This window comes from Rosa rugosa, chromosome 4 (assembly GCF_958449725.1).
Source record: "Rosa rugosa chromosome 4, drRosRugo1.1, whole genome shotgun sequence".
NCBI classification, from domain to species: Eukaryota; Viridiplantae; Streptophyta; class Magnoliopsida; order Rosales; family Rosaceae; genus Rosa; species Rosa rugosa.
In genome coordinates, this window is record NC_084823.1 from 28339447 (window position 1) to 28353323 (window position 13877).

At 38.1% G+C, this 13877-nt stretch overlaps 2 protein-coding genes across 4 annotated transcripts; both read left to right on the forward strand.

Moving 5' to 3' along the window:
• The first annotated feature begins 4987 nt into the window (after nt 1-4987).
• LOC133744069 (chaperone protein dnaJ 10-like) lies at nt 4988-9656 on the forward strand. Of its 3 annotated transcripts, XM_062172202.1 has the most exons (11): nt 4988-5006; nt 5107-5245; nt 5629-5688; nt 6071-6153; nt 6310-6469; nt 6590-6719; nt 7489-7647; nt 7895-8073; nt 8168-8248; nt 8335-8460; nt 9175-9656. In XM_062172202.1, exons 2-11 carry the CDS (start codon nt 5159-5161, stop codon nt 9280-9282), a joined length of 1173 nt encoding a protein of 390 aa, XP_062028186.1. In that variant the 5' UTR covers nt 4988-5006; nt 5107-5158; the 3' UTR covers nt 9283-9656. The 3 variants fall into 3 exon arrangements, with proteins under 3 accessions (XP_062028186.1, XP_062028187.1, XP_062028185.1); XM_062172203.1 differs by lacking the exon at nt 4988-5006 and having other exon boundaries at nt 5025-5245; nt 9184-9656; XM_062172201.1 differs by lacking the exon at nt 4988-5006 and having other exon boundaries at nt 5028-5245.
• A 1436-nt stretch (nt 9657-11092) lies between these two features.
• LOC133743767 (UDP-rhamnose/UDP-galactose transporter 3-like) lies at nt 11093-13363 on the forward strand. The gene is made up of 5 exons (XM_062171796.1): nt 11093-11484; nt 11743-11927; nt 12055-12255; nt 12482-12643; nt 12735-13363. Exons 1-5 carry the CDS (start codon nt 11349-11351, stop codon nt 13089-13091), a joined length of 1041 nt encoding a protein of 346 aa, XP_062027780.1. The 5' UTR covers nt 11093-11348; the 3' UTR covers nt 13092-13363.
• The last annotated feature ends 514 nt before the right edge of the window (nt 13364-13877 follow it).

Here is a 13877-nt window from a genome sequence, read left to right on the forward strand (position 1 = left end):
AGCCTCTAACAAGGAAGGGACAGCTCACCCCTGGAATTGGAGTGCTTGCCCACATTCGGGTTCGTTCCCGACTTTCGATCCTTTATCCAAATCCAAGTGCACACGCTCGGGTCCTTTATAATAAAATTTAACCAATAAGTAACTTGACTTCATTATAACTCAACTAACCGAGCAACCAAAACATTTACTTAATTTCCTTATAGTCCAACGAATTATCTTTTGATCGAAACAGCGATCTAGAGCTTATGCTTGAAAGAGTTTCTTTTGGTAGATAAAATCTATTATCCATTCCTAAATAATCCAAATCCAAATGATATAGCATTTGAATCATTTAGGATATGGTGATCACACTTGGCACTTTCACCTTCTTTTGTTTAGCACTTTTACTTTAAGAAAATAAATCACAACTACCATTCCCGAATGATTTTGTTTACTAAGTTCATTCCGGGATATGATAACTACGAGAATACTTTCATTGTTTTTGTTTCACTAACTTTAATAGAATAACTTAAGCGTAAGAAATCCACCACTTTCTTTGTCAACAACTTCTCAATATTAACATCAATCATAACATTTAGCTTATGTCGTAAAATTGATCCAATCTCAATTTTCAAACTGTTTAAGCCTTTGACCCAAAATGTCATCTTAAATTTACCTTTATTTAATCCATTTTCCAAGCATTCAACATCATGCTCAACAACTCACACTTTTTACCCATTTCTACAATTTCAATCGTGAGTCACAATACTAAGACTTAACCGAGTCACATAGTTGCTACTAAAAATTTCACACATTAACCATACTCATTCATCGATCAAACAACAGATTACAACCATAATAGTTTCACCAAACAGCAGATTCAAAACCCGGACCCTTACCAATTCTTCTTTTCCAAACTGAAAGCTAATTCCAAATGCTGCAATCCACCACCCATAGTCGTGTAAACACCTAACCAATACCAGATCATTAATAACCAAACCTTGACCATTTCGGTATCCCAAAACAGAACCTGTACATGGTTCTTACCTTCTCCAGTTTCAACTGAAATTACCCAGCAGCTCCTCCTCCTCCAAAACTCCAAATTCCCGAAATCCACATACCCGAAGTCCTCCAAAAATGCAGAACTCCTCCAACCTCAATTCTCAAATCAAATAGCAGTTGATTAGGGCTTCTCAATCCACATCGAAAATCAGGGTTTTAACCAAGAGAGGGTAAGATAATTACCTAATCGAAACTATCTGGAAATCCGGCATCCATGAGCGGTGGAGCTGCGGTGGCTCATACGCCAGCGGCGGCGCGTGAAGTGCGTACGGCGGCTCTGGTCGGAGTCGGAGGTCGGGGCCCTAGGGTTTTGGTGTTTGACAAGGCGCTGACTCGATTCTTGATGGTGGTTTCGCTCGGTTTGAACTGGAGGCCGGAAAACGAAGACATGCAGAGGCAATACTCCGGTGACGATGCGTGCGGTAGTCTTCCGGCGTCGATCGTCAGCGAAACTTTGGGGTTTCAATGCTCGATTTGGTCTGGGCACGTTGGTGTCGGTGGTGTGTTGAAATGATGGTCGGAGATGGAAGCTCTGGCCGGCCAACCAGGCGGGACTGTGGTGGTCGTCTGTGGAGATTAACGACGATGCTTGGTGGTGATCTCAGTTGGGCTTTGGTCAGATTTTGGTGCTGGTTCGATTAGTGGTGACGGTGTGGTGAGATGGTGGCCGGAGCTGGAGTCTCCGGTGGTGGCAGAGAGAGGATAGAGGAAGAGAGAGGCCGGGTCGATGCATGGCTTCGATCTCTTATGGGTTTAGGTCGGATTGAGGTGGTGTTTCAATTGGTGGTAGTGGTGATGTGAGGCGGTGGCCGGATGATGTGGTTCCGGCGAGGGCAGAGGGAGAGGACGAGAGAGTGAGGTCGGGAAGAGAGAAAGAGAAACGCGGCCGAGAGGGAGAGAGTGAGGGCTCTAGGGTTTTCTAGTTGCCCCTTTTCTATTTATACTTGTGGGTGTAAAATGTCCATTTTACCCTTGCGACAAATTACGAAACTCTTCTTGCTAAATGCTTTCGGTTTTGGGTTCGTAACTTTTCTTTTACTCATTTTCCATCGAAAACTTCCTAAATTATTTCTCAACTTCGTCCTAGGCCCAAAACTCGATTTCGTAAAAATCCAAAATCCAAGACTCTGTTACAACTCAATTTATCATCTTCAAAACTTTAACAAACGGTCGCTTCACTAAACTTCGCTAACCTTCTAGGCCCAAATGGAAGAATCTCGGCCCAAACTTAAATCGTCAGCCCAATAGGTGGTCTCGATACCAAAATAATTTCCAAAATAAATTCCTTCACTTAAATTACCTTGCGGATAAATCTTATTGTCGAAAAATTACCTTCAAAAATTAAACGAAAATTTCGGGGGCTCACACCCTCTATATATAGGCACCCCAATGATAATCCAATTGGTAGTAGGAAAACCAAACCTTCTTGTACAGGAGAAAGATCCTATTCCTTATAGGAATAAACTTTGACATCAACCATGTCCAATTAGGAAGACTAACCAAGTCCAACTAGGACTTGCCTTTCCTAATTAATTCTCATCACATCCTAACAGCTTTTAATAGAGGCAGCAACGTACACTCGATACTTTGACAAGATAGATGTAGGTTTACTCAAAGACCTATTGATTTCTAGAATCTCATATCTACCAAAAAAGTACAACAACATGGAAAATTCTATGGTACATTAATGTACTTATACATCAAGTAGATTAGATTTGATACAGATGTAGACTGACTCCATGCATTAGTAGCCTAGCTTGACTTGATCTCAAATTAGTCTACCTCTGTTTTAAGCCAATCTACATTTTTATCAAACTAGTTTACTTAATGTATCGGTACTCTAAGAACATTGGCAAACGCAACCTTCAAATCCTCTCCGGTAAGCTACCAATTTGAAACTGGATAGCCAATCTAGAATTGATTTACTAACATTGATTGCTGTTTATGCAATTAAAACAATATTTCAAGAAGAGATGATCTATATCTTCTACATTTCAGCACGCAAATAATACATTTAGAATTGATAATCGCAAGTATTAAGTATATGAAGGTGAATCAGTTCAACCACTACACTAAGGCCACGTTTGGCACACCTGATTGGAATGGATTGGCATCGATGACCGACTTGGATTAGATTGGATTTTAAAATCTCAATCTTACTTGGTGTTTGGAGCAATAGTATAACAGTTGGATTAGAAATTGGATAACTAAAAATTAAAGAAAATAAGAAGCTCAGCTTAGCCAAAAATTCTTTGGGAGCAACAATGAGATTGATGGAAACAAAGTAACAAACAATTCCAGATCCAGGTAGAGATGAACAGCGAAGTCTTGAGGATTCCATCGGAGGCGGCGAACATTGAATCCGGCGTTCGGGAGTACATCGCAGTCCGGCAACGATCAGATTTCTTGGCAATCGAAGAAGTAGGAGGTGAGGAAGATAGAAGACGGAGTTGAAGGCACACGTGGTTGATGACGATTAGTCGTGGAACTGATCCATGATTGCGCCATGGTTTGAAGGTCGAAGACAGAAAGAGGCACGCGCGCGTGGTTTTCTTTTTCAATATCGTGGTTGAGTGGTGGCCTGTATGGATAAGTTATATCTTACCTCTCCAACAGGACTTGTTATCAGAGTCTGATAGTATTATTATTTTCTGGTTGCAAGTTATCCAAGACTAACATACTGACCAATCAAATTGGAAATATTTTTTCCTATCCACTCCTCATATCAAGCAAACCAAACGCGGCCTAAAGGTGAATTATCGTCATTGATAAAAACGAAAAGTCAAAAAAGGTACTTCAACTTAGTAACTTCTAGCTCAAACAACCTCCCAATAAAAAAAAAAAATAAATAAAAAAAAAAAAACTGTAAGAGCCTAGCGTAGCTCAATAATAGTCAACGCCAAGTGTCGGAGTACTCTCAAATTAATAAATTTCATTAAAGGCCCTTTTTTTTTGGTCTGATCATTAAAGACTCGTTTATTCCAGTCATCTTCCTTTCTTTGGTCAAATTATTTATTTCCCTCTGGAACTTAGACTTTTACATTTTTTTTTTCTTGGGTCTCTGAAATAGACAATAAGAAGCTCAGCTTAGCCAAAAATTCTTTGGGAGCAACAATGAGATTGATGGAAACAAAGTAACAAACAATTCCAGATCCAGGTAGAGATGAACAGCGAAGTCTTGAGGATTCCATCGGCGGCGGCGAACAATGAATCCGGCGTTCGGGAGTACGTCGCAGTCCGGCAACGATCAGATTTCTTGGCAATCGAAGAAGTAAGAGGTGAGGAAGATAGAAGACGGAGATGAAGGCACACGTGGTTGATGACGATTAGTCGTGGAACTGATCCATGATTGTGCCATGGTTTGAAGGTCGAAGACATAAAGAGGCACGCCCGCGTGGTTTTCTTTTTCAATATCGTGGTTGAGTGGTGGCCTGTATGGATAAGTTATATCTTACCTCTCCAACAGGACAGAGTCTGATAGTATTATTATTTTCTGGTTGCAAGTTATCCAAGACTCCAAACATACTGACCAATCAAATTGGAAATATTTTTTCCTATCCACTCCTCATATCAAGCAAAACAAACGCGGCCTAAAGGTGAATTATTTCATGAATATATTCGTTACGGTTTCTCAAAAATTATCTCCCGTCATTGATAAAAACGAAAAGTCAAAAAAGGTACTTCAACTTAGTAACTTCTAGCTCAAACAACCTCCCAATAATAAAAAAAAAAAAAAACTGTAAGAGCCTAGCGTAGCTCAATAATAGTCAACGCCAAGTGTCGGAGTACTCTCAAATGAATAAATTTCATTAAAGGCCCTTTTTTTTTTGGTCTGATCATTAAAGACTCGTTTATTCCAGTCATCTTCCTTTCTTTGGTCGAATTATTTATTTCCCTCTGGAACTTAGACTTTTACATTTTTTTTTTCTTGGGTCTCTGAAATAGACAATACCGCGGCCCGCGTGGTGCGTAGGGGAATCTCTATTATTCTGTCTATTATTATTATTATTATTTTTTCTCTTTATCTTCTTCTTCTTCTTCTTCTTTTATTTTTTATTTCTCCAGTGTTTTTGGTTCGTTCCTACCCCTCGTCTGCTAGATTGACCGATCGGAGAAGATGGTGAAGGAGACGGAATATTACGACGTCCTCGGAGTAAATCCCACAGCCACCGAAGCCGAGATCAAGAAAGCTTATTACATTAAGGTCCCTCCTTATTCAATCTTCATTCTTCTTCTCTGCAATTTTTACTTTCTTCTTTTTACCACTGTTTAGCAAAACCCATTGTATTCTGTTCACTCTCTACTGTTTCGCTGCCTGATTCTGCATCTATTCTAGTTTGATTTTACTAAGAATTTTCGATTACAAGGTCAAAGGTCAAGAGGCGAAGGGAATTTTCGTTTCTGATGATTTTTGGTTTAGATTGAATAAGAGGTGATTAGAATGCTTAGTAGTGTTGGTTGAAATAGATCCATTATTGAGGACGAAGCAGAAATGAGATTAGCTCTCTCAGGATTTTTTTTTTTTTTTTCTTTCCTGATATGAAATTTGAAATTGATTATTTGGCTGTGTGTTTTGGTTACTTGCAGGCAAGACAGGTTCATCCAGATAAAAACCCGAACGATCCTCTCGCGGCGCAAAATTTTCAGGCAAGGCTAGTTGCTTTATGTTTAGTTACTACTATTTGATTACCAATTAGTTATGTCACAAAAAAGAAGAAAATAAATGTATTTGTAACATCAAGACCTGCTTGTATTTCACTTACATAATAGATGTTACAAATTACAAATTACAAGTACTTGCTAGGCAGATAGCTATGCCATCGGTTGGTTTCTCGCCCACTGGACTTGCAATCACTTTTCACAAAGCAATGATCTCTGTTATGATTTCTTTTCCATTTGATTTTGTTATTGATTTCCCTTGTGTGTGAAGGTTGGGGGAAGGGGCATTGGACTATGAATCATTTCTCTTACTGATTGTGACTTGGGACTTGGGAGAGAGACTCACAAGTAGTTTATTTATTGGATTCAGGTTTTGGGAGAAGCCTACCAAGTGTTAAGTGACCCTGCTCAACGACAAGCCTATGATGCTCATGGAAAATCAGGAATCTCAACGTTAGTTCTTAATCCATGAATAGATGAATTCTAAAATTGAAAAGGTGTCTACACCTCGTGGGTTTCCTATGAGCGTGTTTGATATCTGGTGAAATTAACATAAAATTGAACCTTCTGACTCTTTTCGGAATGTTTCCCTTGATGCCCTTTTTTCAGCGATGGAATTATTGATCCTGCAGCAATCTTCGCTATGCTATTTGGTAGTGAGCTTTTTGAGGAATATATTGGACAGCTAGCCATGGCATCAATGGCTTCACTAGATATTTTTACAGAAGGAGAACAGTTCGATGCCAAAAAGTTGCAAGAGAAAATGCGGGTAAATCATTTCACTAGTATTCTTAATGCTCGCTTGTGTTCTTCATTCAAGTCTGTATTGGACTGATTTTCAAGTAATATCTTCAAAGAATGCTCAAAGTTAAATCTTCTTTTTCTACAGGTGGTTCAAAAAGAGAGAGAAGAAAAGCTTGCAGAACTACTAAAAAATAGACTCAACCAATATGTGCAAGGAAACAAAGAGGACTTTGTTTGTCATGCTGAAGCTGAAGTCGCAAGACTTTCCAATGCAGGTAATTGACGCTGTGTGATTTGGTTTTAGGGGAGAAGAACGAAAAATATGTTCAACTGCTTGTAGATGTTTCATTGTGTAAACATTTTAATCTACTTGTAAATAGTGGGAACCTGAAAACACTTACAATGATTCATATAGGGCCTACATTTAATTATTCTTTATAAGAACATATAAATTATCTGTCGTACTTTCACCAAGACGGTAGATAACTTATATCTTTGTCACATGTTTGTTGATGCAATCATGCAAGCAGCTTACTTCTTCTCATTTTCTGGATGTTGAAGCCTAGCTGTTCTTGGATAGCTCTGTTTTTTTTTTTTTTTTTGGACTTCTTGCTCACTGGTTGTACTTTTTTTTTTCCAATATTTTTTTTGTTTCTTATAAAAAAAAAGTTTATAAACTCAAATACTCTATAAATATCATTTCTGATATCAAATGCCAATCGAATGCAATGGCAAGTTGTTTAACAGGTGCTAAATTTTCCAAATATCTTTGTGAGGGGGTAATTTGACAGTTAGGTCGGAAGTTAAGGGGGTATATTAGTTCTAAGCCAATTATCTATATTCTGACATGTTATTGCTAATAAATCAAGCAATGAAGCTATGTTTAGTAATTTGTTCTCTTTTTTAGGTTAAAGAAAGTGCTGAATTCATTGTTAAGAGTGTAGAACCCATTTTACAATACATATGATGTCATTAATTTCTTATGGACTGTCCCTGTTTTTTATCTCTGCATCACATGTCTAATCATATGTCTGTTCCCTACAGCTTATGGTGTTGATATGTTGAATACAATCGGCTATATATATGCCAGACAGTCAGCGAAAGAGCTAGGAAAGAAAGCAATATATCTGGGAGTGCCATTTATTGCTGAGTGGTTTAGAAATAAAGGGCACTTCATTAAATCCCAAGTAACAGCAGCAACAGGTTAGTAAACCTTTCTGGTTTCAATGACCACCGGTCGGGTTCTCCAGGTATTTGGGGGCTGATCCTACCCAAATTTGTAGGGTCCAATCTTTCATCACTTATTCATATTTTGACATGAAAAGGAAATATGCTGTCTTTTTTGGCATGTTTATGGTAATTATTCCCATACATGCACACAAGCTTGCTGCCTGAGCTAATTCATGCATTGGCTTATGGACTCTATTTATCTATTTTGTTTTCTGGTCAGGTGCGATTGCTTTGATCCAACTGCAAGAAGACATGAAAAAGCAACTAAATGCAGAAGGAAATTACACTGAGGAAGAGCTTGAAGAATACATGCAAAATAACAAGAAGTTGATGATTGATTCCCTGTGGAAGCTCAATGTGGCCGATATTGAGGCCACTCTCTCCCGCGTTTGTCAGATGGTTGTGTGCCATCCACTGTTTCATTTGATAGCTAAGTCATGAAGTGAAGTCTGGTTCAGTTTGTCTGATTGTAAATTTACATGGTTTATCTTAGGTTCTTCAAGACAGCAGTGCCAAGAAAGAGGAACTCCGTGCACGAGCAAAGGGGTTAAAAACTCTTGGCAAAATCTTCCAGGTAATCTATTTTTCTTAATTGTATGTGGATTTAATGAAGATTCTAGGTTACTGATCTAATACATATATAGTATTGCATTCATATAGAGAATCAAGTCTACCAATGGAGTTGAGGGTGAAGGTGGACCAAATAGTCTTAATGGAATTGAATCAAGCCGCGATGCTTCTCCTTCAACAACACCAAGGTCCTCAGTAAGCTCTTATGCACCACAGGTACCTTATCTGCTATAAGCTCATCTTATTTGTTAGACAGATTAGAATTTCACAAACTAGCGATCCGATGGGGGCCATCATCCATAAGGGATTTTGAACTTTGCCATTTTCTTGTTTTGGGGACACACAACTGTTAATATCCATTTTCATTAGAGATAAGGATTCCTCATCTTTGTTACTTTTATTAGAATACTTTGACTTGCTCTTGTAAACTACATACTAACTTGTGTGCAGTCTCACAAGAAAAGGTTTTTTTATATCCTTATCAATTTGTCTCCCTGTACATGTTTTAATACTCGAGTGTTGTTCAAATGACAATTAAAGCTGTTCAAACTGCTTCATTTTTCCTTTTCTTTTTTTTAATTCCTCTTGTTTTTTTCTTTTTTTTTCTTTTTAGTCTTATCTACTATTTATGAATTACTGATTTGTTAGGATTTGCACTGTAGTGTTTATAAAGATTGACGGGTCTATCTGGTTAGGGTTTAATATGTTTTAGAGGGAGCTCAGGATTTACGATGAACCATTGTAATTCCTAGACATTAGAATAAACCCCAAGTTCAATTAGAACTAAAAACCGAAAAGAAAAAAAAAAATGATCGCGTGACATTGATGTAATTCTCACTTACTGCCCAGACTCCTATGACCCTTCCTTCATACATTTATGTTTTAATATGCATTATTTTATTTTCGTAACTTGTTTTAAAACATTATTAGGTGCCACAGAGCCCCTACGTGGAACTTGCAGGTGTGCAGTTTGACAACTTCCCTAGGCCAACTGCACCACCTGGTGCACAGAGACATTCTTCCATGGGCAGGGATTAAGGGTGGAGACTTATCCTTTTCCTCCTTCTCTTTCCTTGTAGCATAAACCTTGTACCCTTTCATTTGTATCAAAGTCGTGGGGTGTCGTTGTGTGAAGAATCTGAGGTTTGTTAGTTGGATGTGTCTGCTTGAACTAGTGATGATTGTGCTTGAAAGGATACATCACCTCCAGCTGAGTAGGCCTTGCATTCTTTTTGGGAAGACAGATTTATATACGTAGGAAGGGAGATAGATTTGTTGTAGAAGTTGGTACTTCCTATATACTGTTGTCACCTATTGACTGTTATAGTTTGCACAGTTATTTTTATTGGTGTATTTTGCTGGAGTGACAGATCCCATTTTGTGGTTTCGAAGTTCAAATTTGGATTCGTATCCATGTCTTTCGAAATAGTACTGCTAGGTTTGCACAGTTATTGTTATCGGTGTATTTTGTCACAGATCTTATGTTGTGGTTTTGAAGTTCAAATTTAGACTCGACCCTTCGTCATCCATGTTCTTTCCGAGCAATATTGCTAGAGTTTTCAAATTGTAACGTGGTACCAATTGAGTCGGTTTAAAACGACCTGACACTGACTACAACTAAACTGGATAAGTTGCAAGGTCGGATTCATAGTGCATCAAGAATTATAATTAAAATTGAGAATTGAAGTGGTAAAGCCTTATTTATTTTAATATTATTATTTTATCATATGCAAGTAAAAAATTGAAAATGCACAAAAAGCATATCTAACAGCTTCCTCTATAATAGAAATTTTTTTAGAAAAATTATTGGAGATGCTCTCAGATATAATGCATGACACAGCCTTACACTGTACAATACCTTGATGATATATATGCGGGTATGACTAAGCATAAGTTACAAGAGAGCAATGATATCACCTTTTATAGAGATGTTAACCAAGGACCTAGAGAAAACTTCAATTCATAATTTTTTTTGTTACATTGTATTTTAATCATATAGTCCATAAGTAGTTGGGGTTCCTAGCTTGACTGAGTTTTAAATTTTAGTTCCAAAAACTTAAACTTTAGTTTGGTGCGACATATTACCTAAATTAGATTTCAACATTCACTCTTAGCCGGATCTTGCCTCAAATTGAAAAATTGAAAATGGATTTGTAGATTAAGATATGGTACATAGAAATTAACCTTGCATCCTTGATGAGAAATTAAATATGAAACTCCCTTATCTAATTAGTTGGTGGTGAACTACCGGTTCAAATTTTGGGACCAAGGTTGAAAAAGATGTGTTTGGTTTGGTTCGATTCCTGTCTGAAATTGAAATTTGGAGAATTGTCAATTTTCGACAATGATGTTTTCGGCATAGCCCAAAGTGATGGAGGGGTTAAAAATTGAGTTAGAACTATAAAAAAAAATGTTTAAAAAGAAAAAGACCGTTTTCGGCATTTATAACGAAAAGATAAAAATAAAATCCAAATAGATTCAATATTAAAATCAATGAAAGTGCGAGAATGGAAGAAAGTCAAGAAATAAAGGTGGTCATATAAATTCCGATATCCCGCAGTTATTTAATACATAAAAAACCAGTAAATGAATGAAAGGCTAATGAAAGCATTCTTCTGTTTCCGGAAACAAATTGTAAGAATACTAGGTAGGTAGCAATATCCGATCGAGACTCCGTTGTCGGTTCCATGCGGGAGTTGTGAGTTACCGATTAACACTAATATAGTAAAAAAGGTCAAACGTCTGAGTCTGACACTCTGATTCATCCGATCTGGTCACACAGATACAGATGTAATTTCCTTCCATTTTCATATTTAATTAATTAATAATTCACTTTTCACTTTTTCGGGAATCAAAATTCAAAATCCGAAAGCTCTCTCTCTCTCTCTTCACGAAGGTTTTCTTGTGTCTGGTATTGAGAGACCAGAGAGAGTCGATTCGACTCGTGTGTTTTGGTGTTATATATATGCACTCTCATAGTGTGAGTGTACGTTGGAGAGAGATCGGATCGATCTGTACCGTACCGGATCTCAGCCCTTGGTAGGGAGGGATTGGATTGGAGTGACGACGACGACGACGTCGTTTTGGGGTGGGGTTTGGGCGGAATGGACGTCAGCCAGAAGAAATCGTCGGCGGCAGTTTCCGATGTGGGAGCGTGGGCCATGAACGTCATCAGTTCCGTCGGGATTATCATGGCCAACAAGCAGCTCATGTCCAACGCCGGCTATGCTTTCTCTTTCGGTCCGCTCTCGATCTCACCCCTCCTTTCAATTATTTACATCATTTCTTCTGAATTCTATCCATCTAGGATGATGATGCATTTTAACCATATTTCTTCCAAACTGGTTTCGAATAGTATACAATGCACTGGAAAAGTTTACCAAAAAAAAAAAAAAAAGGGTGATGGCTTGATTCCGATTTGTGTATTTTTGATTGGAAGAGCAGAGAGAGAGAGAGAGAGAGAGTAATGATGAATGAGTGTGGTTTTCGTTTTTTCAGCCACCACTTTAACTGGGTTCCATTTTTCTGTAACTGCACTCGTTGGCCTCGTCTCCAATGCTAGCGGTTATTCTGCCTCCAAGCATGTTCCCTTTTGGGAGCTTCTTTGGTTCTCCATCGTTGCCAATGTCTCCATCACCGCCATGAACTTCAGCCTCATGCTTAACTCTGTCGGCTTTTACCAGGTATCACATAATTGTTTCCACATTGTGATGGATGTATATATGCTGTTATTTGCCACTTGCTAGTAGCCACCATCGTACTTACCTGTCAAGTTATATATCTAATGATGTCTATGTGGTTTTGGTGCAGATTTCGAAGTTGAGCATGATTCCCGTGGTTTGTGTGATGGAATGGATTCTTAACAACAAGCAGTATTCCAAGGAGGTTAAAATGTCTGTTGTGGTTGTGGTTATAGGTGTTGGTGTTTGTACCGTGACTGATGTGAAAGTTAACCTCAAAGGCTTCATATGCGCCTGCCTAGCAGTTTTGTCCACTTCTTTCCAGCAAATTGTGAGTGTTTTTTTTTTTTTTTCTTCCAATTTATGTCCATAGATTAATAAGATTGGAGAAGCATTTTTAAGGTGCTCAAGTCATTGGATTTTTAAGCATTTTTTTAATTCTGGTTATTCGTTCCATTACACAAACAACTTTGATTCAATATTCATTTCAAAATTTTCATGTATTTGTGGAGCGACCATCTTAATTCATGGTATTTATATTGTTCATCTGTTGACAGTCTATTGGGTCTCTTCAAAAGAAACATTCAGTTGGATCCTTTGAATTGCTGAGTAAGACTGCTCCAATTCAAGCCACTTCTCTACTTATTCTCGGCCCATTCATTGATTACATCCTTAGTGGTACATTCATAACAGACTATAAGATGTCTTCTGGTGCCATTGTAAGCACTTTATCCTTTTAGTGATTTACTATTTTGCTTTTGTTTGCTCTTGTATATCCTGACATTCAAGCTGTGATGCGTGAGTCTGCAGGCATTCATTCTTCTTTCGTGCACCTTAGCTGTGTTTTGCAATATTAGCCAGTACCTCTGTATTGGACGTTTCTCTGCTGTTTCATTCCAGGTTTTAGGTCACATGAAAACAGTATGTGTCCTCACATTAGGGTGGCTTCTCTTTGATTCAGAGCTCACTTTCAAGAACATTATGGGGATGATTCTTGCAGTCGTTGGCATGGTGATTTATAGTTGGGCTGTCGAGGCAGAAAAACAGTCTGGCAAACCCGTGTCCCATTCAAAAACCAGCATGACAGAAGAGGAAATTGAACTTTTGAAGGCAGGACTGGATACCACTACTGTGAAGGATGTTGAACATGGAGCAACTAAAGTTTAGAAGAGGTAGTAGACTCATTTTTGGCTGGAAAGGGAAAAAGCTAAGGCAAGGGAAGGGAATGAGGAAACAAGTGCTTTTCATTTTTGGACTCCTGCCCAGCTGACTCTTTACACAAATATTTTTAGAATATGTTTTTGTTTCATTGAGATTGTCCTTGTTTATTTATTTGTTACTTAATCTTATATTTATTTTTATATAGCCTATATCTGTATTTGCAAAAGAAGCATGTAAAACCCAAATCATAGTTGAAAGCGCCGAGTTCTATTTATTCATTGCAATCTGCCGAGTTCTTGTTTCACTCTTCACAATCTTCATGTTTGTGCTACTGCTAGGAAGGATCAAGAAGTATAGTTGTCGTTTGGGCAGTCTAGTGAAAGGGATTCAGAACCAACAAATTGTGACGCAATTTTTCTCCTTGATGCTATATATGCAAGGGTTTGTGCGAATAATTATTCGAAAACCTGACTGTACTTGGTTATACTCTGTTGCACTCGGGTGCTTTCACTAGCTGATCAAGTTTAATTTGCTATCCCACCTTACCTAAATGAAATCTCGTGTCTGAGATTCTGCACCATATTCCTTTACTCGCTGCCTGTTTTCAAGACGTTGCCATTTTACGTATTGTCCAAAATTTTAGAGAAATCTAACCACGATAACTAGAAGCAGAACTCTACTCTCTCCCATGTTGCACATCTCCTTGCTATGGAAACCTTCATGTGCTTACATTCTCCTAATTTTCATCCACAAATTCTTGGTCAACATGTTAATGCCTTAAATTATCTTTCA

Excerpts from the sequence above, each read along its gene's own strand:
- LOC133744069 (XM_062172202.1), top strand. The coding sequence starts at position 5,159 with ATGGTGAAGGAGACGGAATATTACGACGTCCTCGGAGTAAATCCCACA. Across the intron at positions 7,648-7,894 it reads CCAAGTAACAGCAGCAACAG|GTGCGATTGCTTTGATCCAA; the intron begins GTTAGTAAACCT and ends TTTTCTGGTCAG. Across the intron at positions 8,074-8,167 it reads TCTCCCGCGTTTGTCAGATG|GTTCTTCAAGACAGCAGTGC; the intron begins GTTGTGTGCCAT and ends GGTTTATCTTAG.
- LOC133743767 (XM_062171796.1), top strand. The coding sequence starts at position 11,349 with ATGGACGTCAGCCAGAAGAAATCGTCGGCGGCAGTTTCCGATGTGGGA. Across the intron at positions 11,485-11,742 it reads CGGCTATGCTTTCTCTTTCG|CCACCACTTTAACTGGGTTC; the intron begins GTCCGCTCTCGA and ends TCGTTTTTTCAG. Across the intron at positions 12,644-12,734 it reads AGATGTCTTCTGGTGCCATT|GCATTCATTCTTCTTTCGTG; the intron begins GTAAGCACTTTA and ends GTGAGTCTGCAG.